Here is a 27,994-nt window from a genome sequence, read left to right as displayed (position 1 = left end):
GAGGCTTATATCGCGCGTATTCCGTGGGTACAGTTCTAAGCGCAGGATTTTTTATTTTTTTAAAATTTTTATGCAATTTATATCGCGCACATATTCAAGGCGCAGGGATTTATTGATGCCGTGTGAGATGGAATTTTTTTTACACAATACATCACGCATTCACATCGGCCAGCAGATCGCAGCCATTTCGGCGCATATCCTACTTTTCACGGCCTATTATTCCAAGTCACACGGGTATTTTGGTGGACATTTTTATTTATGCCTATACAATTTTGCCAGGAAAGACCCTTTTGTCAATCGTGGGATCTTTAACGTGCACACCCCAATGTAGTGTACACGAAGGGACCTCGGTTTTTCGTCTCATCCGAAAGACTAGCAGTTGAACCCACCACCTAGGTTAGGGAAGGGGGGAGAAAATTGCTGACGCCCTGACCCAGGGTCGAACTCGCAACCTCTCGCTTCCGAGCGCAAGTGCGTTACCACTCGGCCACCCAGTCCACAGTTGATCATGAGGTCCTCATAACCCAGCAATCACAGTTGAGGTCTTTATTATCCAACAATACACCAAAACAGGATTGCAAACATGTATAAGGAGTTCACCGTTAAGAAGCGTGCATCGCTCGTGAGCCTCAAAGCAGGAGCTGTAACATTGAGAGAAACATCATCGCAGTTGATCATGAGGTCCTCATAACCCAGCAATGCAACAAAACAGGATTGCAAACATGTACAAGGAGTTCATCGTTGAAAGGCTTGCATCGCTCGTGATCCTCAGGGGAGGAGCTGTTACGTTGATAGAAACATCATTACAGTTGAGGTCCTCACAGACGTTCAACACACCAGGATGGAGTGCAGACTCACCATCAACACTCAGCTGAACATCTCCCATCTCAAACGCCTTGACGGCCTGTTCAAGCACTGATGTCAGGTTTGCGCGTGAGGCTTCAGAAGACGAGTTCAGTTTCGCTGCTGAGCCGAGTTCCTCGTCAGCCATGAGAATGTGGATCTGGAGGACGCCCTCGCCGAGATGAACTCCGTAAGCAAACCACATGATGTGTTCTTCGTCCCACTGGAGCTGCTTGGCAAGCTCTTCGCTCACTTTTGCCGCTGCTTGGTGATAGAACAGCTCAGTGGAGTTCTCTCCCTCTTCTGTGAAAGTTGTTTCCCTTTTCTGACGCGCTTGAGTTCCCTCTGGGTAGCTAAAACGACCTTGTTGCGTATGCACTTTTCTTCCAGAATGGTCAAGCTGAGAAGTTTCGGTATCTCTGTGGTCGAAACGCTCTGTTTTATTGGCATCCGAGTCTGACGGAACCCTAGCATTTGTGTTGTATGGCTGAACGTCAGCGTGAGATACAAAACGCGTATCTTGCCGAACCATCTTTTTCCCAGTAGGCACTGTAAGCTTGGAAGGTCCGGATCGTATCGTCTTCTCTCTGTGATAGCTGCGTGCTGCCTTCATGTGATCTGAATCTGAAGGAAGAATCTCATTTTCTTTGTTTAATTGATGTTCTGTGTCAGCTGCAGAGCGTTTCCTGCGGGCTGGAAGGGGTAGACTGAGAGCGATCATCAGCTTGCGCATCTCGCCGTCAAGCTGTCGAACACCCAGACGGTTGCAGTCTTGTCGTACCTGAAATATAGATGCAGTTCAAATAATCAATGGCTGGGCATGAGCGTTTCGGTGTTTTATTTTTCTGCGTCTCTTACAAAACGACATTGAGAGAACGCTGACAAAGAGACACTCACCTCCATCAAACGAAGGACACTCTCCACGAAGTCGGACTTAAAGGCGGTGCGAATGGTCCAGAAGACTCGCCAGAAGTCTTGCAACGACAGCTCACACACCGAGGGCGCATGTCTGAAGGGTGTGACGTAACATCCGGTGTGAGAGTCGAAGGCACGAGCCTTGACGTCACGACACGTCAGTGGTTCAAAGGGGCGTAGTAAAGGAACCAATTGTACCTGTGGTTAACAAAATGCTGTTGGTTACACCAGGCACACACATAATTGAAGCAAGCAACTATACAAGCCAGTCAGCAAGCAAGCTAGTAAAAAAGGTTTGGTCTAATCAGTTTAGAAACACTTCTTTCGCTAGTGTTTTACGTTATCGCCCTTCTGATCTTTCCACGGTTTGTTCCATGCCTTTTCGCGTATTTTGCTTGTGAGTGATATCTGGTTTCTGTATTGTATATCGCTAGTAGTGTGACTATTCTCTCTTTAGGGCGAGAGCTGGTTGTAAAAAAGCAACTGTTTTTGATTTTATCATTTCTCTCGCAGAAAATGTATTATTTGATCTATGTTATGTTATGTTATGTTATCTTATCCGCCACTATTACTCATCACACTGTTATGGCTTTATCCCTTGTAAAAGAATGACCAGGTCTGAGATGGTGAGTCTGGTCAGACCTAAGATGGTGAGTCTGGTCAGACCTAAGATGGCGAGTCTGGTCAGACCTAAGATGGCGAGTCTGGTCAGACCTAAGATGGTGAGTCTGGTCAGACCTAAGATGGCGAGTCTGGTCAGACCTAAGATGGTGAGTCTGGTCAGACCTAAGATGGTGAGTCTGGTCAGACCTAAGATGGTGAGTCTGGTCAGACCTAAGATGGTGGGTCTGGTCAGACCTAAGATGGTGAGTCTGGTCAGACCTAAGATAGTCCGGTCAGACCTAAGATAGTGAGTCTGGTCAGACCTAAGATGGTGAGTCTGGTCAGACCTAAGATAGTGAGTCCGGTCAGACCTAAGATAGTGAGTCCGGTCAGACCTAAGATGGTAAGTCTGGTAAGACCTAAGATGGTGAGTCTGGTAAGACCTAAGATGGTGAGTCTGGTAAGACCTAAGATGGTGAGTCTGGTCAGACCTAAGATGGTGGATCTGGTCAGACCTAAGATGGTGGGTCTGGTCAGACCTAAAATGGTGAGCGGTCAGACCTAAGATGGTGAGTCTGGTCAGACCTAAGATGGCAAGTCTGGTCAGACCTAAGATGGTGAGTCTGGTCAGACCTAAGATGGTGGGTCTGGTCAGACCTAAGATGGTGGATCTGGTCAGACCTAAGATGGTGAGTCTGGTCAGACATAAGATGGTGAGTCTGGTCAGACCTAAGATGGTGGGTCTGGTCAGACCTAAGATGGTGAGTCTAGTCAGACCTAAGATGGTGAGTCTGGTCAGACCTAAGATGGTGAGTCCGGTCAGAGCTAAGATAGTGAGTCCGGTCAGACCTAAGATGGTGAGTCCTGTCAGACCTAAGATGGTGAGTCTGGTCAGACCTAAGATGGTGAGTCTGGTCAGACCTAAGATGGTGAGTCTGGTCAGACCTAAGATGGTGAGTCTGGTCAGACCTAAGATGGTGAGTCCGGTCAGACCTAAGATAGTGAGTCCGGTCAGACCTAAGATAGTGAGTCCGGTCAGACCTAAGATAGTGAGTCCGGTCAGACCTAAGATGGTGAGTCTGGTCAGACCTAAGATGGTGAGTCCGGTCAGACCTAAGATGGTGAGTCTGGTCAGACCTAAGATGGTGAGTCTGGTCAGACCTAAGATGGTGAGTCTGGTAAGACCTAAGATGGTGAGTCTGGTCAGACCTAAGATGGTGGATCTGGTCAGACCTAAGATGGTGGGTCTGGTCAGACCTAAGATGGTGAGTCTGGTCAGACCTAAGATGGTGAGTCTGGTCAGACCTAAGATGGTGAGTCTGGTCAGACCTAAGATGGTGAGTCTGGTCAGACCTAAGATGGTGAGTCTGGTCAGACCTAAGATGGTGGGTCTGGTCAGACCTAAGATGGTGAGTCCGGTCAGACCTAAGATGGTGAGTCTGGTCAGACCTAAGATAGTGAGTCTGGTCAGACCTAAGATGGTGAGTCCTGTCAGACCTAAGATGGTGAGTAGTGAGTCCGGTCAGCTCTAAGATGGTGAGTCCGGTCAGACCTAAGATAGTGAGTCCGGTCAGACCTAAGATGGTGAGTCTGGTCAGACCTAAGATGGTGAGTCTGGTCAGACCTAAGATGGTGAGTCTGGTCAGACCTAAGATGGTGAGTCTGGTCAGACCTAAGATGGTGAGTCTGGTCAGACCTAAGATGGTGAGTCCGGTCAGACCTAAGATAGTGAGTCCGGTCAGACCTAAGATGGTGAGTCTGGTCAGACCTAAGATGGTGAGTCCGGTCAGACCTAAGATGGTGAGCGGTAAGACCTAAGATGGTGAGTCCGGTCAAAATTAATCACCCATCGTGTCCTAGTATGAGACATGTTGCGGTGATACGCTGTTAATAAAAAGGTTACACGCGGACGACTGTGCGTTTAAGTGCACCTTACCTGCAAACACTTCCTGACGTTATCAATCCATTCCCTGGCATGTGGAGAGACGTCGTTGTAACGTTGCTCGTACAGCCGACAGAACGCTTCGCCGTACGCAATGCCGTAGTCGTCCGCCCCGGTGGAGCATTGGAACTTGGCCTCCAGACACTGGCGGTACCAGTCACAGTCCGTTCCGTTGGGACTGAGGACAGAGGGGGGAAAGCCACATGTCACAATCACAATGATACATGTGCTACATGTCGCAGTCACAATGATACACATGCTACATGTCACAATCACAATGATACACATGCTACATGTCACAATCACAATGATACACATGCTACATGTCACAATCACAATGATATATGTGATACATGTCACAATCACACTGATACACATGCTACATGTCACAATCACAATGATATATGTGATACATGCCACAATTACAATGATACATGTGCTACATGTCACAATCACTATGATACACATGCTACATGTCACAATCACAATGATACATGTGCTACATGTCACAATCACTATGATACACATGCTACATGTCACAATCACAATGATACACATGCTACATGTCACAATCACAATGATACACATGCTACATGTCACAATCACAATGATACACATGCTACATGTCACAATCACAATGATACACATGCTACATGTCACAATCACAATGATACACATGCTACATGTCACAATCACAATGATACACATGCTACATGTCACAATCACAATGATACACATGCTACATGTCACAATCACAATGATACACATGCTACATGTCACAATCACAATGATACACATGCTACATGTCACAATCACAATGATACACATGCTACATGTCACAATCACAATGATACACATGCTACATGTCACAATCACAATGATATATGTGATACATGCCACAATTACAATGAAACACATGAGCTACATGTCACAATCACGACGATAAAAGTACTACACGTCACAATCACGACGATAAAAGTACTACACGTCACAATCACGACGATAAAAGTACTACACGTCACAATCACGACGATAAAAGTACTACACGTCACAATCACGACGATAAAAGTACTACACGTCACAATCACGACGATTCATGTGCTACTTGTATGAATCACAATGACACATGTGCTTCGAACATGTCACAATCACAATGATACACATGCTACATGTCACAATCGAAATGATAGGCTCACATGGTGGTTTGTCTGTCGGTCTGCTTATTTGCATGTTGTGCTTTGTTGGTTTCCTTTGTTTCTCTCATTTAATAAAGTGGCTGTGTGTTTGAGAAAAAGTATGCTTGTGCAGACTGTAATAAAACTTGTCAACAACAACAAACAAGTCGCGTAAGGCGAAATTACTACATTTAGTCAAGCTGTGGAACTTACAGAATGAAACTGAACGCACTGCATTTTTTTCACAATGACCGTAGTCCGCCGCTTGTGCATAACGGAGTGAAACTGACGAGCCTGTTCAGCGCGGTAGTGTTTTCGCTGTGCTGAACAGCACGCTTTTCTGTACCTCTCTTCGTTTTAACTTTCTGAGCGTGTTTTTAATCCAAACATATCATATCTATATGTTTTTGGAATCAGGAACCGACAGGGAATAAGATGAAATTGTTTTTAAATCGATTTCGGAAATTTAATTTTGATCATAATTTTTATATCTTTAATTTTCAGAGCTTGTTTTTAATCCAAATATAACATATTTATATGTTTTTGGAATCAGGAAATGATGTAGAATAAGATGAACGTAAATTGGGATCGTTTTATATAAAAAAAAATTTATTACAATTTTCAGATTTTTAATGACCAAAGTCATCTAATAATTTGTAAGCCACCAAGCTGAAATGCAATACCGAATTCCGGCCTTTGTTGAAGATTGCTTTACAAAACTTTCAATCAAATTGATTGAAAAATGAGGGTGTGACAGTGCCGTCTCAACTTTTACAAAAAGCCGGATATGACGTCATCAACAGTATTTATCGAAAAAAAGAAAACAAAGGTCCGGGCATATCATTCCCAGAAACTCTCATGTCAAATTTCATAAAGATCGGTCCAGTAGTTTGGTCTGAATCGCTCTACACACGCACAGACAGACACACACACATACACCACGACCCTCGTCTCGATTCCCCCTCTATGTTAAAACATTTAGTCAAAACTTGACTAAATGTAAAAAAGAAAACAACAAAAAGAGTAACAGTAATTTATAAATCCAAACGAATTTAAAACAGAAGAAAGAAATCAAAATGAACCTTGCAAAAGTATCTGCTTTCAAAGAGAGTTATAAGATAGTCACACATCCCATAACCTTTCCGAGACGTTAACTAGAGACCATTAAAGTGCCTGCTTAAAGAAATTATAGTACTCATGAACAGTTTGTGATCACAGCTCTACAACATATGAATCGAATTTTAGACACCAGACTTACAAGGAATCCTGCTTGTACCAAAATTAATAGATATCGGCACAGAAAAACTAAAGTGCCACACAAAACTTAAGTGCCAGGCTGGGAGTGGTGTTCTGATAATGCACTATTTATACTGAGAACACAAAGCGTTGCATACCTAAAACAGAGCGGCGAGAGCGTGGTGACGTCATAAGGTGTGGGTTGTGTCGTCATTGGAGCGTCAGGATCACAGGAGCAGTCTGACGTCACATTGCCCCTTCCTAGGTCGTGTAGCTCCAGCATACACTGGTAGTAGCAGTACGTTCTGGTCTGATCTCGGCACTGGTGGCGACCTGAAATTACAGTAGCAAGGAAACTGTTCAGTAATATGGTTCTAACGTGTATTCTTCAGAATGGTACACAGCTGCAGTTGCTAACTTATTTTACGTCATGGCTGCATGTATCACGTCACAAAACAGTGTTCAAAGTTTCCATAATTAAGAGAGGAAATGCATTCGAGAGATAGAGAGAAAGAAACCTTTAACATGTAAGAAGAGCATTACTTATTTTCAGCATGCTACGTCGTCCGTTTTACTCAATTATCACACTGAACAGGAGGATAATAATATCTCTATATCACACGGAAATGGAGGACAATAACGGAAAATGCGTATGTTCCATTTTGTGTGAATCAGTTGGCAGACTTCTGCAGATTTTTGCATCTTTTGAAACACATGACACATGTACTGGTGACAAGACTGCAATAGCCAAAATAGTCAACACACACACACACACACACACACACACACCACACACACACACACACACACACACACACACACACACACACACACACACACACACACACACACACACATCTATCTATATCTCTATATACGGCTTGTGTGTGTGTGTCTGTCTGTCTGTCTGTCTGTCTGTGTCACTTCGCGATGCACGGCCAAAGTTCTCGATGGATCTGCTTCAAATTTGGTGGGCATATTCAGGTAGACCCCGGACACAATCTGGTCGATGAAAATTTTCAACACGTGCTCTCAGCGCGCAGCGCTCAACCGATTTTGGTTTTTCTGTACATCTATTCCCAGTAACTCTTCCTTATCTTCTCCAGTGTTTTGCGCGTTTATCTCCCTTCCTTCGTGTGGCGTCAATCGCGTACAATGCGCCGGCGTACACCCGGCGAAGCACACACACCACATCGCCACCCTACCCCACCCCCCCTTCCCTACCCCCAACCCCCACGAACATAGCCCCAAAGGTATTTACAAAAAAACACCCTCCAACAGTCAACGAACCAGAAATCAATGTACCTTTTGATTTTTGTATCATGTATGCGTTGGTCACACATGTGCCCCATTGCGGCTGGTTGCCATAGTGCCGGCCAGAGTAACAGTCATAGGAACCGGATGGACCTGTGTCAGGGTGACACGCTGATCTCACAGAGGCCACAGAGGCCAAGGTCAGTGCCAGAAACATCAACATCTTTGGTCAGGGAGTTGGTTTTGTGTACTTCCTGTCTGAAAAAAGGCGGATCTAAAAAAATGTATGTGTGGATAGGCAGAATAGGAAGGAAGGAAGGAAGGAAGGAAGGAAGGAAGGAAGGAAGGAAGGAAGGAGGCGAAGAGTGCAATGCATGAAATAAAGAGAGAAAAATGAAAGCTGTAGAGAAAGAAAGAAGAAAAGACAAAAAGACTGACAGAAAACAAACACAAAGAATGACGGAAAGGACAAAATATGTTATGAAAGGATATAACATTACTTTTGCATATCAAAACCCATTCTGATAAGCATCGCTCCACGGCTATTGCCAGTTGTCTCTCTGACCGGACGCTACAGTCCTACGCGAATCTATCAAAACAAGAATACAGACTTATCTCCCATATGTTTTTCGCGAGCACTGATCTAAATTTGAGATCAGTGTTCGTGAGACGAAAATGATTGCAGATTGGCCGACTTCGACAGTGATCTCCGTTCTGTTCTTCACAGTTATCATAAAGACATCGTTCTAAGGTCAAAACAAGTCGAAATTTTGGGACTGCTGCCGGAAGGAGACCGTAATATAAAACCATATTATGGGTTCATCACTGTCAACTGGTTACGGAAAAAACGTCTGCTCCAGTGAGCGCCGAAACCAAACGGTTGATTTTCACGTGACACTTTTGCCATATTTAGAGTTGTTTGCACAGTAAATACAGCCGCGAAAAATAGCTCGCTTGAAACTGTCTTACATATCAATTCCTTTGTAATTTAAAAATTACACAACACCATGAAAAATCATTATCGACGATCGCGAATCTGCTTACATCCATAACACATTACGAAAAGATCTAAATATGTTTAAAAAAAAAATCGATTTTCTCGCCAGACAAGGAAAACCAAGGCATCCTGTCAGGGAGAGAATGAGCCCAACTCATTTTGACCTGAGTTCAGGATGATCAAAACCAACATTATACAACATCTGTATTTCACTTTTAAAAATAATAGAATAAAATTGAGCCGAAGATCTTACCTGGTGTGTTTCGAAGTGCTGCTCGCAAGAGAACTGAAAAAAGAGCATGTGTGATTTGACAGATTTTACGTTTACCTTTTAACACAAAAAGATTCGTATACCGACAACCGTGAAACGTGGTCGACAGTCAATGACGTCGCAGCATGCTACGTCGTCCGTTCTACTCAATTTAAGACACTGAAAAGGAGGATAATAGTATCGCTATATCACACGTAAATGGAGGACAATGATATCGCTATATCAACACGGTAAATGCGTATACTCCGTTTTGTCGATTGCACATCCATGCGAAATTGTTGAGCGCTGTTTGAGACTCTGGTTTTATATTTGGAAATGTGTTTAATGGAGTGTTGCGGTCAATGTTATCTGATGTAGTCAGCACGAAAATAAAATCTTTCACAAACCATTATTCAGCAAAATATATTGGCTCAGACTTCAAGAGGCGGGTAATCTGAAGAAGCAATCTTGAAGGAACTGAAAGCACGAGTGAAGGTTTTCAAAACAAATGAAATAACTGCGGTTTGAAAGAAACTGTAAATATATAAACTTGAGAGAAAGGAAGAAAAGTGCTGATTTGTTCTTTTTAGTTTTGAGATACCGAGCACACGGCAATTTGAGCAAGACAAGTTGAATGTGTTTCAAAGTTTTGTGATACTTGCATCATTACTATCTGTCATGCTTGCTTTATACTAAAAAGAAAATAATATATAAATACATGTTTAAATACATTGACAACTAAAGTTTATGATATTTCCTTTTTGCTGGTCAGAGTGCAGTTATGTTTTCTCAGCTGTGAAGGTGTAAAATCTATAATTTAAAAAAGTCATACAATTCTAAAAGCTCTGGTATACGTTATTTGTTCCTTGACAGCTGTCGTCTCTCTCGAGAGTGCACGTCATGTTCATACGTCAATGTTTTGAATGACGTCATCAGCGGTACAGTGGTCGCCGCTTAATAAAACCACTTCTGGACCGACGAAAAATGGCTTTAATAAGCGGCGGATTTATTAACCGGCGGTCCAGGAATACGTCATTTTCGAAAGAAAAAAAAATCTCTTTTGTTTACGTCACTCAGTCACTTTCTTTCGTCATTTACACTTGTTTGAATCTAAACAAAACTTCACGAAGGATGTTGAACTTTTGTTTTAATTATGTACATGTACGTGTACTTTGATCACTTCGGTACATCAATAATTTCACTGTCACCGTCACGAATCATTACTCGGCAGAGAAGAACGATTTTATGAGTGTTTGTTTGTTGGTCGTCTTCCACATCAGAACAAGATAATGTGAGTTTTAGTCACAAACTACGTGATTTCTCTGAGAAAACTGGCTTTAATAAGCGGCGGGTTGGTTTTATTAACCGGCTTTTTCTAATACATAAGATATAGTGATAAATCCGGACCGTCTGAAATCGGCTTTTATAAGCGGCTGGCTCTATTAACCGCGGTTTTATTAAGCGGCGTCCACTGTAGTTATAACGAGCTGTGACATACGTCAGTGTGACTTTGTAGTTGTTATCAGTGTCATGACACTCATTTAGCGGTCTTTAGAATCTTTTGAAATAATTTGACCGATAAAATGCTTGACAAGACTGTTCACTGTCATAATTAAAATAGGCAATAATTATAGGCAAGACATACATACACACACACACACACACGTACACAGACAGAGAATAGACAGACACACACAGACACACACACACACACCGTCCGCGCGCACACACACACACACACACGCACACGCACGCGCGCGCACATACACACACAGACACAGACACACACACATACACACACATACGCACACACAAACACACACACATACACGCGCGCGCGCGCGTGTCACGCATCCTGCTCAGCATGAAACAAGTTGTTTATGGTACGTTTTATTTCCATTGTTTTTTTGGTTGTACAAATCAGTTATTACAGTATGAAATATACATACAAACTTACAGTACGAACATACAGATTTACAAAATCTGATGCGATATATTAGTTGAAACTGAAAGAACAAATATTGATGATTTTCCTCCATCTTCCTTAGTCTTCAATCCCTATTGAGACGGGACCAGAGGCAGACCACCAGCCTGTAAGAACACGAGTCAGGCCGACCAATCGTCAGACATACAGGTCAGACGGGACCAGAGGTAGAGGTAAGAACACGAGTCAGGCCGACCAATCGTCAGACATACAGGTCAGACGGGACCAGAGGCAGACCACCAGCCTGTAAGAACACGAGTCAGGCCGACCAATCGTCAGACATACAGGTCAGACGGGACCAGAGGCAGACCACCAGCCTGTAAGAACACGAGTCAGGCCGACCAATCGTCAGACATACAGGTCAGACAAAAATGTTGGAAGGCGACAGACGGGCAGACGCGTACACAGATGGACAGACATACAGGCACATACATAGGTCGGACAGCACACGGGAAGGAACAACAGTTCGTAAGCAGACTGTCAGTTATAATGCCAGATTCACAGAAAGACAGATAGACAGTTATACAGACTGATGCAATGGCAGATGGAAAGGCAAGAATGCACAGAAAAAGTATGCATACAGACAGGAAGTTGAAAAGACAGATATACAGGTCGGCAGGCAGGCAGAGAGAAGTGTAGTAGGCGTAACCGAGTGCCGAAACACAACAGTTGCTTTGGAGACGAAGTCCGATCAAACAGGATTGAGAATTATAGAGCTTTTTTCTAAGCCCTATAAAAACTGTTTTGGTTACGCAAAGGAAACCAAGAATTTACAGAGAGACAGAAGCCGCCAGACCCCATCACAAACAGAACTCTACAATCCACAGGTGTATAGCCGGCGAGCGATAAATAGCTCGAACTCAAAGGCCAACTACTCTGCAGGGCCTGCTGTGAAGGGCGACGGTAGTCTCCCTGTCACATAGGCAGGGAAGAATATCCAGACAGACGGTGGACTTGGCAAACAGAAAGGTTGGAAGGCAGACAGGCATATGCAAAGACAGATGAACAGATGGGTAGACAGACAGGCACAAAGCCAGATGGACAGACAGGTAGGCACACAGAAATGTGGGTACACAGACAGGCAGATGGACAGACATGCAGGTCCAAAAAATATGGACAGACAGGGTCAAGGAAGGTAGGCAGACAGTTTTGAAACCAGACTCAAAGCTGCAAAGACAGGTATACAGACATGTAGACACACGGACAACTGGGAAGACATAGACGCAGGTGCAACGACAGACAGAAAAGCACACACAAAGGTGGGAAGCTATACTGGCAGGTACAAAAACAGACGGGCAGACAGTCACGCACAAAGAAAGGTTCATAATTATGTGAAGCCCAGCAACACAATGACAATCGCTCAAAGTAAACAAGCTAGGAATAAAATCGAATACATAATAAATAATTACTTCATAAACATCAAGCAAACGAAAATAAAACCAACAACAAAAGTAATAATATCAAATCCAAGATACAGAACTGTATACATAAGTCCTGTGTACAAGAAAAAAAAACCTGAAATAAGAAAACAGACTCTTGATATAACGTGTGTGAAGTATAACACAAATAACATTTATATGGGTACATTTTTCCATTGTTGGGGTCAACATTGACAATTTCGCGAAGTCTTCTTCACAATGCTGGCTGCAAGAAGCTTTGGAACTGGATTTTCGATAAGAAGACTTCACGAAGTCTTCACGAAGATGACTTCGGGATCGACAAAGGACCGCCTTAAACGATATTACTTTTACTGAACAATAATACGTTCATTAGTTATATCTCCCCGTGTAAAGGATTTTAATTATATATACACCTTGTTCTTCTTCTTCTTCTTCGTTCATGGGCTTAGACTCCCACGTTCACTCATGTTTTTAGCACGAGTGGATTTTTACGTGTATGACCGTTTTTACCCCGCCATTCAAGCAGCATACGCCGATGTCGGGGGAGGCATGCTGGGTATTTTCGTGTTTCTATAACCCACCGAACTCTGACATGGATTAGAGGATCTTTTCCGTGCGCACTTGGTCTTGTGCTTGCGTGTTCACACGAAGGGGGTTAAGTCACTAGCAGGTCTGCACATAAGTTGACCTGGGAGATCGGAAAAATCTCCACTCTTAGCCCACCAGGCGGCAGTGACCGGGTTTCGAACTCACGACCTCCCGATTAGGAGGCCGATGTCTTACCACCACGCCACTGCGCCCGTCATATATATATCTATATATATATACGACTTGTGTCTGTCTGTCTGTCTGTCTGTCTGTCTGTGTATGTGTGTGTGTGTGTGTGTGTCCGCGATGCCAAGCCAAAGTTCTCGGTGGATCTTTTTCAAATTTGGAGACTAGACCGTATTCAGCTACACCCCGGACACAACCTCATCGATGAGATATTTCAACACGTGCTCTCAGCGCGCAGCGCTGAACCGATTTTGGTTTTTCTCTGTTTTTCTCTGGATCCATTCCCAGTAACTCTTCCTTATCTTCTCCAGTGTTTTCAGCGTTTATCTCCCTTCCTTCGTGTGGCGTCAATCCATATTCCCGTTACTACGTTACTATTTTTAGAATGTCACGATTGCACCCGTAAGTTGTCCTTACTGTAAAAGTGAAAAGGTCGAATCAATTTATAGCCACGCGAAAAATACACTGTCATCTATCTCTATATATTTATAGATATACATATACATATATATATACGGCTTCTTTGTGTGTGTGTGTGTTTGTGTGTGTGTGTGGGCAACACCTGTGGATTGTAGAGTTCTGTTTGTGATGTGGTCTAGCGGCTTTGGTGTCTGTATGTTCACCATGAATCAGATTTTTACCATTAACAGCTCCATATAAAGAATACCCTACGGAAAATAGATGGGGATCGTCACAGCTAATGTAACCATGGTTATCATCGGGAGAAGCACAGATTAGACATAATTTAACAGAGTCAGTGACAAAAGCTCTTTTTCGTGGGACGCAGTTGCAGAGTTTTACGTGTAAGTCATGTACAAGGTGGACGCCATGAAGAATATAGCTCCAAATTGTCCAGTCAACTGTAACCATAACCACAGTGCAGCAAATGTTGGAAGTGACGGTTCCAAGCGCAGAATATCTCACAAAATATAACTGGAGATCGCCATAGCTAGCATTTTTCAGGCGACGGTTTCACACGAAGAGTACCTTACATACAATCACTTGAGACTATCCCAGCATGATCCAAACCGTAGTACTGCACACGTTTAAAGTAACGAAGAGAACCTTACAGATAATTACTTGAGATCACCACAGCAGTAGCCACAGCCATCATCATCATGTGATCAATCTTCCAGGTGACGGCAGCATTGCCATCGTATCCCGTGACGTTCATGTAGACCTTCTTGCAGCGGAGATCCCAGCAGCCGAGCAGATAGCCCGCAGGCACGTCGATCCCGTCCACCTTTAAGTCCGGCAAAGACTCGTGGAAGATCTCCCCGGCGTCTAGGGCCGCGCGCGTCAGGTTCAGGCTACGTTTTTTGCCTAGAGTCTTGTCCGCCAGCAGAATGTGGACCTGGAGCCTGTTGTCGCTCGGGTTGTACGTGCTGTAGGTGAACCACGTGATTCCCTTGCTGTCCCACTCTGCGGTGGCGGCCAGGTGTTGCGTCATGTCGACCGCCCCCGTGTGGTAGTAGAACTCCTCCTCGCTCTCCCCCTGCCACTGCACTGCTCGCTTTACACGTGAGGTTCGGTGAAGGACGCGTTTTGAGGTCAGCGTGTTGATAACGTTGTCTATCACGTTGTTTGTGTATGCTTCGTGAACGATGGCGGTGTCGTGGACGGATCGTTTGAGGATGCAGTGGTCCCAGATTGCACAGTAGGGCAGCCAGACGCTGATGATGATTTTAGACATGTAGCTGTCCAGCGCCAGGGCTGCGGGTTTGGAGCACTGGCCCCGCACCTGCAGAGAAAAATGGGCTTTGAAGTTGTGTGGAATTGTGACATGTTCTCAACAGTCTAATCTGGTGTGTACAGTGGAAAGAGTGCTATAGGGTTAGTAGGCTTTGTACTGTGGTGCTTGAAGACCATGTTCACCTCCCTCTCTGTTTAAAGACTAGTTTAATACTTTCAAAGCACTGATGAAAAATAGGCTACAAGACCAATTTGTCCAAACCTGGCATTCAGAAATAAATAACAATGAGTTTTATTATAATTATAGAATGTATAAAGAGAATTTTGAGTTTGAAAAGTACTTGTCCATCCTGCCGGTTAATTTAGCAAACGCTGTTTTAAAATTTAGAACACTGAATCATAAATTGCCTATACAAAAAGGTAGGACTCTTGGTATTCCCAGACAAGACAGAATCTGTCACAAATGTTCATCAGGTGACCTTGGGGACGAGTTCCATTATATTTTTGTATGTCCTTTCTTTACCAATTATAGAAAACAGTTGTTACGGTGCTATTATTATGCCCGCCCCAATTCAGTTAAATTCAGAGAGCTTTTTTCCACTACAAAAAAGAGTTTATTGCTAAAACTCGCAAAGTTCATGACACTTGTCATGGACTGTTTGAGAAGCGAGTAAAATTTAATTCTCTTTTAGCTTTATACTCCGTTATCTGTTTTGTGTTGTTTGTAATAGTATTTTTGTCCTTATGTTAACCCACCCATCACCCCCCCCTCTCCCTTCCCCCCATTTCCCATAGTAAAGAAATGTATGTAATCACTTTGCACTTGTAATGTTTTATTATTTTTTGTATTATTATTATCATTATTATTATTATTATTATTATTATTATTATTTATTATTATTATTGTTGAATTGTTTCTTGTATTGTTTTTGCTCTCCCTCACCCCTCAACTCCCTTTTCTGTACATAGTCTGATTTCTTTTTGTTTTAGTTCCTTTTATTTGGTGTTGAATGAAATGTGTTTTTATTGTGTTTTTTTAATTTTCCATGTACCCTCACGGGGTTTTATTGGAATAAATAAAACTTGACTTGACTTGACTTGACTTGACTTGTTAATTTTCTGTAGGCATTGTGTAACTATTTGTACGTGTACGTGTGTGTGTGTGTGTGTGTGTGTGTGTGTGTGTGTGTGTGTGTGTGTGTGTGTGTGTGTGTGTGTGTGTGTGTGTGTGTGTGTTCCTTATTTAAAAAGGAATACGAAAAAAAAATTAAACAAACCAAAAACCAAAACATTTACACACAAAATCAACAAACCCTGACAAACAAACAAACACTATATTTTCCACGACGTTTACTACACTACACTGTTTCAATAGTCAAGTCAGCACTCACAACCACAAGCCCGTAGACCTCCTCCACAAAGTCTGCCTGGAAGGCGGCCTTGATGGTCCAGAAGATTGCCCAGAAGTCCCGTGGGCTCAGGTCACAGATGGAGTCGATGTCTTTGAAGGCTTTGACGTAGCACTCCGAGTACGACGAGATAGCCTGTGTCCTGATGTCCTGACACGTCGGTGTCGTTGTCTGGTAAGGTCGGATCAGCCAGACTAGGTCCACCTGGGGCAGATATAACGCACATCATGGATACTTTGAAAGGACGAAAGCACGCACGCACGCACGTACGTACGCACTCGCACACACACACACACACACACACTCACACACACACACACACACACACACACACACACACACACACACACACACACACACACACACGAAAAATCAAACGAAAAACCAAGCAAAACACAACGCAACATCCAAACAAAACAACCCTCCCCTTCTTTTTCCCCTCAAAATAAATCAATAAAATAAAAACGTTCACATACAACTTAACAACACAACACAAAGTTTACTTTAAACTGGAGAATACATTAAACAAGAGGCGAAGCCTTCAAGGCTCCCGTAAGAAATCGACAAACAGTAACACAAACTCAATTACTCCGTCACACACACACACTCACACTCACACACACACACACACACACACACACACACACACACACACACACACACACACACACACACACACACACACACACAGTTAAAACTAACGCATCATATCTACTCCATGTATAATTTTCAAAAGAAGGCAAACAGATAAAATGAATGTGTATTTGTTGTTGGTGTAGTTGTCCCTGAAGGAGATATTGTGCAATCCTCACACACACACACATACACACACACACACACACACACACACACACACACACACACACACACACACACACACACACACACACACACACACACACACACACACACACTATTAAACTGCATCAGCATAACTATCATGACAAAGCTTATCTACAATCATTAACCTACCCTAGTAAGCTTGCGTATCAAGATAATATATTCTTGGAATTGTCATACGACTGAGAGTTAAAGATATGGGCGTCACGATGGTCATACTCAGACAGGTTCACATGAGGTTATTTTCCCTGGTCCTCGCACTCCGAAGTCTATGATATTGTCCAGTGACACGTTGTCCTGCTGGCAACCAGCTCCGCGTGCTTGGGCATGAACGGTCACCAAGAAGACCATTATCTCTCATATACTGGCTGTGTGAAAGCTATTAAGGTCAATAACAGAAAAACCGTGTACTTCCTCACTGCAGCCTTTTTAATCCTGTCCCACTCAATTATCGGGATGTTCCTGTGGTAGCACAACCTCTTGTTTAGAGTATACTATGCACTATGTCTTTGTATCAGAGAGTTGTAATATTAATTTGTAAGGACGTCCTTTCCTGAAACAAATGAAAAGTTGGATTATAACGCTGCAGTGTTCTCTGCCCTGGATTGTAGCTTGCCCGTCGTAAATCAGCAGTAGATATGAGGGTACTGTGTTCAATTGGAAATCTACCATCACCTTATCTGTCTTTTGCACTGCAGACACTAAGCAATAGGTACCTGCCATGTGGCCACTTTTTCCACTGCTGTCCTCAGTCTTATACTTTTCACCAAGACTTGTCACTATGCTGAGTGGATCTAAATTCCGACGAAATGTTGATCATTGCTTCAATTCTCTGAAGATGTTGCTTGGATAATAACCAGATGAAATTAGTATTTCGGTGTTCAGTCAAATGTTAAAGTTTCTATCACATACACACGCACGCACGCACGCACGCACAGACGGACAAAGTTTAGCATCGCATAGGCTACACTTACGTGAGCCAAAAATGATGACAAACCAAACCAACCAGAAATTAGATTTAACAAGTGTTGACCATGACGGGATCAAGAACATCACCACCCCATCCATTAAAGGTTTCACTAGCTGATAAGGCATTCTAAATTGCGTACTGCAAGTTATGCCGACGTCAAATGTTTGGTTGAGACGCGTCACCATCATGTCACCATCATAAAGCGCTTAATCGTCCGATCCATTCCGTCGTTGGCTGTGTAAAGGCGTGTAAAGCTCACCTCCTCTTTAACTACAGGTAGGAATCTATGTTTGCCAAACGCCGTATGAACACCAATTTTCTAGCTACACCCCATATGTGACCCTCCACCACGGAATGAGTCACATGTCACCTTTGCATGATTTTCATATTTTTACATTTTCCTAAAGAGTTTTTTATGCTCTATCCAGTGGTGAAAACCGTTTTAGAAAAGAGCGAAAACTGTTTGAGTTATAAGCCTGTGACTAAGGTGACCGTCACACTGTTACCAGACACTCCCCGGACTTATATTAAGCCTAGCGCAGAACCGCGCGAGGTGACATGCGACTCATTTCGTGGTGGAGGGTCACATATTTCAGCTAAATCGACCCATAAGTACCAGAGATATATGGCGGACAGACAGGCAAACATACAGACAGACAGGCAAACATACAGACAGACAGGCAAACATACAGACAGAAAGGGCAAACGCTATACACCGCCAAATATAAGGCGGTGTAAAAACTCACCTGAAGACATCGTCTGACGGCGTCGACCCAGTCGTTGGCGCTGGAAGACAAAGCAGTGTTTCCGTGCATGCGACAGAACTTCTCGCCATAGCGAATCCCGTACTGGTCGTCGTCCTCAGAGCTGTCAGCACACTGGAACTTGCCATTGAGACAGTTGCTGAACCACCTGCACTCAGATCCGTCGGGGCTGTGAACAAAACATATGATTATAGTATGGCACCAGTGTGGATGAGGCTACGCCAGTTTGATCTGGTGCCCCGACCGCGGAAGAGAAAAGAACCCACATCACAGAGACAAAGCGCACACTCCGGAAAACCAGAGCAGCCAGTACCCCATCCTGAACTCAGGTAAAATGAGTTACTTCCCTTCGGGTCTCATTTATCCCTGACTGGATGCCTTGGTTTTCTTTCTGTGGGTAAGAAATCGATTTTTTTAATTTTTTTTTTTTACACATATTTAGAGCTTTTCGTAATGTGTTATTGATATAAGCAGACTCGCGATCGTCGATAATGATTTTTCATGGTGTTGTGTAATTTTTAAATTACAAAGGAATTGATATGTAAGACAGTTTCAAGCGAGCTATCTTTCGCGGGTGTATTTACTGTGCAAACATATGGCAAAAGTGTCACGTGATAATCAACTTTGGCTACGAAGCAGACGATACTTTTTTCCGTAACCAGTTGGGAGTGATGCAACAATATCACGGTCTCCTTCCCACAGCAGTCTCAACATTTCGACTTGTTTTAACCTTAGAACGATGTATTTATCATAACTGCGAAGAACAGAACGGAGATCACTGTCGAAGTCGGCCAATCTGCAATCACTTTCGTCTCAGTTCGTCTATTCTCAGAAACACTAGCGCAAAACATGGGAGATAACTCTGTATTCTTGTTTTGATAGATTCAGCGCAGTAATTATGCACCCTGTCAGAGAGACATGGGCGATACGGCATGGACCGATGATTATCAGAATGCCAGTACCCCAGCAGCCGAACCCTCTCATGTGTCTCCTACATGCGGGAGAGGTTTCCTGGCCCGGATTGGCCTCAGCGGTTATATCCGGACCCATCAGACCAGACATCCAAGCATACTATGAGACTGCGGTCATCTTTGAAAGCGAAGGACGAACATCATCATAACCGGCACGGTTGGCCTAGTGGTAAGGCGTCCGCCCCGTGATCGGGAGGTCGTGGGTTCGAACCCCGGCCGGGTCATACCTAAGACTTTAAAATTGCCTGGCGTCTGGCATTATGGGGTTAGTATGGCAATCCGAATGGTGCAAAAGTCCCTTTTAGCTCTTGATGTCTAAATAACACATTATTTAGCTAAATAACGCGTTATTTAGCTAAACAATGCTTTATTTAGCTATATCATGCATTATTTAGCTAAATAATGCATTGTTTAAATTAAACAATGCATTATTTACAGATACAGAAAAAAGAGAGCCCAGAGTACTAAATAATGCATTGTTTAGCATAAATAAGAGATTGTGTTTGTAAATAACTCATTATTTATAAATAATTACGCGTTTTCTCTAAACAATATATTATATGTAAATAAAGTGTTATTTAAATAAATAAAATATTATTTAGATAAATAAAATATTATTTATCTAAATAAAATATTATTTAGATAAATAAAATATTATATGTAAATAAAATATTATTTATCTAAATAAAATATTATTTATCTAAATAAAATATTATTTAGATAAATAATTTATTATTTAGATAAATAATTTATTATTTACTGTTTTTGCCTTGAAATAGTATTATTACACTAAATAATGCTTTATATAGCTATATAATAGGTTTCCGCTACATAATTCATGATTTGGTAAATAATACATTATATACCGTAAATAAAATATTATATACCGTAAACAATTCATTGTTTAGCGCATCGCGAAGCCGTTTTTTCTCTTGTTGTTTTTTTCCACGTGTTTCCGTGGATCCACGAGAGCTCTGTTGATTCTCAAACTGACCAATCAGACAACTAGCATCTGTACACTAATTAAAGTCCCATTGTTGAGTGTGACGAAAACTCGTGGTGACGATTTTAAAACATGTTGGGTCACGCATGGTCCAATCTTACATGGTCCAATCTTACATGGTCCAACCTTACATGGTCCAACCTTACATGGTCCAATCTTACATGGTCCCATCTTACATGGTCCAACCTTACATGGTTCAACCTTACATGGTCCAATCTTACATGGTCCAATCTTGCATGGTCCAATCTTACATGGTCCAACCTTGCATGGTCCAACCTTGCATGGTCCAATCTTACATGGTCCAATCTTACATGGTCCAACCTTACATGGTCCAACCTTACATGGTCCAATCTTGCATGGTCCAATCTTACATGGTCCAATCTTACATGGTCCAACCTTACATGGTCCAACCTTACATGGTCCAACCTTACATGGTCCAATCTTACATGGTCCAACCTTACATGGTCCAATCTTACATGGTCCAATCTTACATGGTCCAACCTTACATGGTCCAACCTTACATGGTCCAACCTTACATGGTCCAATCTTACATGGTCCAACCTTACATGGTCCAACCTTACATGGTCCAATCTTGCATGGTCCAATCTTGCATGGTCCAACTTTACATGGTCCAATCTTACATGGTCCAACCTTACATGGTCCAATCTTACATGGTCCAATCTTACATGGTCCAACCTTACATGGTTCAACCTTACATGGTCCAATCTTACATGGTCCAATCTTGCATGGTCCAATCTTACATGGTCCAACCTTGCATGGTCCAACCTTGCATGGTCCAACCTTACATGGTCCAACCTTACATGGTCCAACCTTACATGGTCCAACCTTACATGGTCCAATCTTACATGGTCCAATCTTGCATGGTCCAATCTTGCATGGTCCAACCTTGCATGGTCCAATCTTACATGGTCCAACCTTACATGGTCCAACCTTACATGGTCCAATCTTACATGGTCCAATCTTGCATGGTCCAATCTTACATGGTCCAACCTTGCATGGTCCAACCTTGCATGGTCCAATCTTACATGGTCCAATCTTACATGGTCCAACCTTACATGGTCCAACCTTACATGGTCCAACCTTACATGGTCCAATCTTACATGGTCCAACCTTACATGGTCCAACCTTGCATGGTCCAATCTTACATGGTCCAATCTTGCATGGTCCAATCTTGCATGGTCCAATCTTACATGGTCCAACCTTGCATGGTCCAACCTTACATGGTCCAACCTTACATGGTCCAATCTTACATGGTCCAACCTTGCATGGTCCAACCTTACATGGTCCAACCTTACATGGTCCAACCTTACATGGTCCAATCTTACATGGTCCAACCTTACATGGTCCAACCTTACATGGTCCAATCTTACATGGTCCAATCTTACATGGTCCAACCTTACATGGTTCAACCTTACATGGTCCAATCTTACATGGTCCAATCTTGCATGGTCCAATCTTACATGGTCCAACCTTGCATGGTCCAACCCTGCATGGTCCAATCTTACATGGTCCAACCTTACATGGTCCAACCTTGCATGGTCCAATCTTACATGGTCCAACCTTACATGGTCCAATCGTGCATGGTCCAACCTTACATGGTCCAATCTTACATGGTCCAACCTTACATGGTCCAATCTTACATGGTCCATATATATTATTGGACCATGTAAGATTGGACCATGCAAGGTTGGACCATGTAAGGTTGGACCATGTAAGATTGGACCATGTAAGGTTGGACCATGTAAGGTTGGACCATGTAAGATTGGACCATGCAAGGTTGGACCATGCAAGATTGGACCATGCAAGATTGGACCATGTAAGATTGGACCATGTAAGGTTGGACCATGTAAGGTTGGACCATGTAAGATTGGACCATGTAAGGTTGGACCATGTAAGGTTGGACCATGTAAGGTTGGACCATGTAAGATTGGACCATGCAAGGTTGGACCATGCAAGGTTGGACCATGTAAGATTGGACCATGCAAGATTGGACCATGTAAGATTGGACCATGTAAGGTTGAACCATGTAAGGTTGGACCATGTAAGATTGGACCATGTAAGATTGGACCATGTAAGGTTGGACCATGTAAGGTTGGACCATGTAAGGTTGGACCATGTAAGGTTGGACCATGTAAGATTGGACCATGTAAGGTTGGACCATGTAAGGTTGGACCATGTAAGATTGGACCATGTAAGGTTGGACCATGTAAGGTTGGACCATGTAAGGTTGGACCATGTAAGATTGGACCATGTAAGATTGGACCATGCAAGGTTGGACCATGTAAGGTTGGACCATGTAAGGTTGGACCATGTAAGGTTGGACCATGTAAGATTGGACCATGTAAGATTGGACCATGCAAGGTTGGACCATGTAAGATTGGACCATGCAAGATTGGACCATGTAAGATTGGACCATGTAAGGTTGGACCATGTAAGGTTGGACCATGTAAGATTGGACCATGTAAGGTTGGACCATGTAAGGTTGGACCATGTAAGGTTGGACCATGTAAGATTGGACCATGCAAGGTTGGACCATGTAAGGTTGGACCATGTAAGATTGGACCATGTAAGGTTGGACCATGTAAGGTTGGACCATGTAAGGTTGGACCATGTAAGATTGGACCATGTAAGATTGGACCATGCAAGGTTGGACCATGTAAGATTGGACCATGCAAGATTGGACCATGTAAGATTGGACCATGTAAGGTTGAATCATGTAAGGTTGGACCATGTAAGATTGGACCATGTAAGATTGGACCATGTAAGGTTGGACCATGTAAGGTTGGACCATGTAAGATTGGACCATGTAAGGTTGGACCATGCAAGATTGGACCATGCAAGATTGGACCATGTAAGATTGGACCATGTAAGGTTGGACCATGTAAGGTTGGACCATGTAAGATTGGACCATGTAAGGTTGGACCATGTAAGGTTGGACCATGTAAGATTGGACCATGTAAGATTGGACCATGTAAGGTTGGACCATGTAAGATTGGACCATGTAAGATTGGACCATGTAAGGTTGGACCATGTAAGGTTGGACCATGTAAGATTGGACCATGTAAGGTTGGACCATGTAAGGTTGGACCATGTAAGGTTGGACCATGTAAGATTGGACCATGCGTGACCCAACATGTTTTAAAATCGTCACCACGAGTTTTCGTCACACTCAACAATGGGACTTTAATTAGTGTACAGATGCTAGTTGTCTGATTGGTCAGTTTGAGAATCAACAGAGCACTCGTGGATCCACGGAAACACGTGGAAAAAAACAACAAGAGAAACAAGTCGCGTAAGGCGAAAATACAATATTTAGTCAAGTAGCTGCCCTTTTTCAGCAAGACCGTATACTCGTAGCATCGTCAGTCCACCGCTCATGGCAAAGGCAGTGAAATTGACAAGAAGAGCGGGGTAGTAGTTGCGCTAAGAAGGATAGCACGCTTTTCTGTACCTCTCTTTGTTTTAACTTTCTGAGCGTGTTTTTAATCCAAACATATCATACCTATATGTTTTTGGAATCAGGAACCGACAAGGAATAAGATGAAAGTGTTTTTAAATTGATTTCGAAAAAAAAAATTTGATAATAATTTTTATATATTTAATTTTCAGAGCTTGTTTTTAATCCGAATATAACATATTTATATGTTTTTGGAATCAGCAAATGATGGAGAATAAGATAAACGTAAATTTGGATCGTTTTATAAATTTTTAATTTTTTTTACAATTTTCCGATTTTTAATGACCAAAGTCATAAATTAATTTTTAAGCCACCAAGCTGAAATGCAATACCGAACCCCGGGCTTCGTCGAAGATTACTTGACCAAAATTTCAACCAATTTGGTTGAAAAATGAGGGCGTGACAGTGCCGCCTCAACTTTCACGAAAAGCCGGATATGACGTCATCAAAGACATTTATCAAAAAAATGAAAAAAACGTTCGGGGATTTCATACCCAGGAACTCTCATGTCAAATTTCATAAAGATCGGTCCAGTAGTTTAGTCTGAATCGCTCTACACACACACACAGACACACACACACACAGACACACGCACATACACCATACCCTCGTTTCGATTCCCCCTCGATGTTAAAATATTTAGTCAAAACTTGACTAAATATAAAAACGGCTTCGCGATGCGCTAAACAATGAATTGTTTACGGTATATCATATTTTATTTACGGTATATAATGTATTATTTACCAAATCATGAATTATATAGCGGAAACCTATTATATAGCTATATAAAGCATTATTTAGTGTAATAATACTATTTCAAGGCAAAAACAGTAAATAATAAATTATTTATCTAAATAATAAATTATTTATCTAAATAATAAATTATTTATCTAAATAATAAATTATTTATCTAAATAATAAATTATTTATCTAAATAATATTTTATTTAGATAAATAATATTTTATTTAGATAAATAATATTTTATTTACATATAATATTTTATTTATCTAAATAATATTTTATTTAGATAAATAATATTTTATTTATCTAAATAATATTTTATTTATTTAAATAACACTTTATTTACATATAATATATTGTTTAGAGAAAACGCGTAATTATTTATAAATAATGAGTTATTTACAAACACAATCTCTTATTTATGCTAAACAATGCATTATTTAGTGCTCTGGGCTCTCTTTTTTCTGTATCTGTAAATAATGCATTGTTTAATTTAAACAATGCATTATTTAGCTAAATAATGCATGATATAGCTAAATAAAGCATTGTTTAGCTAAATAACGCGTTATTTAGCTAAATAATGTGTTATTTAGACATCAAGAGCTAAAAGGGACTTTTGCACCATTCGGATTGCCATAGGTTAGTGCTAGGACTGGTTGGTCCGGTGTCAGAATAATGTGACTGGGTGAGACATGAAGCCTGTGCTGCGACTTCTGTCTTGTGTGTGGCGCACGTTATATGTCAAAGCAGCACCGCCCTGATATGGCCCTTCGTGGTCGGCTGGGCGTTAAGCAAACAAACAAACAAACAAACAAACAACCATCATCATAAGAATAATAAGACGATGAAAGTCCATGTCCATGTCAATGCTTGTTATTTGTTCAGGTGCCGGGAGATTGGTTCCCCTAATATCTCACTTACCCTTGTTGTCGTCTAGATTTAAAGCACTTACCCTTGTTGTCGTCTAGATTTAAAGCACTTACCCTTGTTGTCGTCTAGATTTAAAGCACTTACCCTTGTTGTCGTCTAGATTTAAAGCACTTACCCTTGTTGTCGTCTAGATTTAAAGCACTTACCCTTGTTGTCGTCTGGATTTAAAGCACTTACGTCCATTTTTTCCCCCTCCATGATTAGCCATCGTTTCCTTGCTCATCACCTGCATAGTTCTATGCTCCTATCCCATAATAAACAAGCTTGAACAGTTCACTGTGCTTGCGCGACGGTTGGTGCGGGAGGAAAAGGTGCAGTGGTTGTGCTGATACGTTTGTATTTTAAATCATTATGCTGATTTTTTATGCATGTGTATGTTTTGGTGTAAAACATTTGAGTGGATGTCGTGTTAACCGCAACATCGAATTCTTAACCTTTGGCAATACAATATTTGTTATTCTGTTTTCTGCCTGATTGCGTACACGGTAAATTAAACGGCAGGAGGGGCGGGGATGTAGCTCAGTCGGTAGCGCGCTGGATTTGTATCCAGTTGGCCGCTGTCAGCGTGAGTTCGTCCCCACGTTCGGCGAGAGATTTATTTCTCAGAGTCAACTTTGTGTGCAGACTCTCCTCGGTGTCCGAACACCCCCGTGTGTACACGCAAGCACAAGACCAAGTGCGCACGAAAAAGATCCTGTAATCCATGTCAGAGTTCGGTGGGTTATAGAAACACGAAAATACCCAGTATGCTTCCCCCGAAAGCGGCGTATGGCTGCCTAAATGGCGGGGTAAAAACGGTCATACACGTAAAAGCCGTGGGAGTTTCAGCCCATGAACGAACAAACAAAACACACACACAAAAAAAACGGCAGGGAGGTTCGTTCCACCAAAAGTAGGGGAAGGGCTCCTAATATGGACCACTTTTTACATTTAGTCAAGTTATGACTAAATGTTTTAACATCGAGGGGGGAATCGAGACGAGGGTCGTGGTGTATGTGTGTGTGTATGTGTGTGTGTATGTGTGTGTGTGTGTGCGTGCGTGTAGAGCGATTCAGACCAAACTACTGGACCGATCTTTATGAAATTTGACATGAAAGTTCCTGGGTATGATATCCCCATACGTTTTTTTCATTTTTTTGATAAATGTCTTTGATGACGTCATATTCGGCTTTTCGTGAAAGTTGAGGCGGCACTGTCACGCCCTAATTTTTCAACCAAATTGGTTGAAATTTTGGTCAAGCATTGTTCGACGAAGTCTGGACTTCGGTATTGCATTTCAGCGTGGTGGCTTAAAAATTAATTAATGACTTTGGTCATTAAAAATCTGAAAATTGTAAAAAAAATATTTCTTTTATAAAACGATCCAAATTTACGTTCATCTTATTCTCCATCATTTGCTGGTTCCAAAAACATATAAATATGTTATATTTGGATTAAAAACAAGCTCTGAAAATTAAATATATAAAAATTATTATCAAAATTAAATTGTCGAAATCAATTTAAAAACACTTTCATCTTATTCCTTGTCGGTTCCTGATTTTCATATTTTTGATAAATGTCTTTGATGACGTCATATCCGGCTTTTCGTGAAAGTTGAGGCGGCACTGTCACGCCCTAATTTTTCAACCAAACTTGTTGAAATTTTGGTCGGGTAATGTTCGACGAAGCCCGGACTTCGGTATTGCATTTCAGCGTGGTGGCTTAAAAATTAATTAATGACTTTGGTCATTAAAAATCTGAAAATTGTAAAAAAAAAAATTGTTTATTAAACGATCCAAATTTACGTTTATCTTATTCTCCATCATTTGCTGATTCCAAAAAC

At 42.0% G+C, this 27,994-nt stretch overlaps 2 protein-coding genes across 2 annotated transcripts in view; both read right to left on the bottom strand.

Annotated features, from left to right (window-relative positions):
- Positions 1-76: 76 nt before the first annotated feature.
- On the bottom strand, positions 77-9,285 carry LOC138968206 (uncharacterized). Its single transcript, XM_070340758.1, has 6 exons — positions 9,219-9,285; positions 8,020-8,226; positions 6,873-7,047; positions 4,298-4,481; positions 1,741-1,956; positions 77-1,624 (listed from the first exon to the last, which is right to left on the bottom strand). The coding sequence occupies exons 2-6, from the start codon at positions 8,189-8,191 to the stop codon at positions 686-688; spliced, it is 1,686 nt and encodes a 561-aa protein (XP_070196859.1). The 5' UTR covers positions 8,192-8,226; positions 9,219-9,285; the 3' UTR covers positions 77-685.
- A 1,804-nt stretch (positions 9,286-11,089) lies between these two features.
- Positions 11,090-27,994, bottom strand: part of LOC138969473 (uncharacterized) — a 28,991-nt gene continuing 12,086 nt past the window's right edge. The window contains exons 4-6 of the mRNA XM_070342264.1: positions 19,031-19,217; positions 16,457-16,678; positions 11,090-15,114 (exon numbers count right to left, since the gene is read on the bottom strand). Of these exons, the coding sequence (XP_070198365.1) occupies positions 14,440-15,114; positions 16,457-16,678; positions 19,031-19,217 (1,084 nt within the window). The 3' untranslated portion in view covers positions 11,090-14,439. The remainder of the gene's footprint in view (positions 15,115-16,456; positions 16,679-19,030; positions 19,218-27,994) is intronic.

Source organism: Littorina saxatilis, linkage group LG6 (genome assembly GCF_037325665.1).
Source record: "Littorina saxatilis isolate snail1 linkage group LG6, US_GU_Lsax_2.0, whole genome shotgun sequence".
Lineage (NCBI taxonomy): Eukaryota > Metazoa > Mollusca > Gastropoda > Littorinimorpha > Littorinidae > Littorina > Littorina saxatilis.
This window is presented reverse-complemented; position numbering and strand designations above follow the sequence as displayed.

Bases quoted from the DNA above. Each gene is read 5' to 3' on its own strand.
- LOC138968206 (XM_070340758.1), bottom strand. From the start codon at position 8,191: ATGTTGATGTTTCTGGCACTGACCTTGGCCTCTGTGGCCTCTGTGAGA. The intron at 4,482-6,872 runs GTATGCAACGCT...CTCTGTCCTCAG, and splicing joins CTCTCGCCGCTCTGTTTTAG to TCCCAACGGAACGGACTGTG. The intron at 1,625-1,740 runs GTGAGTGTCTCT...TCTATATTTCAG, and splicing joins GTGTCCTTCGTTTGATGGAG to GTACGACAAGACTGCAACCG.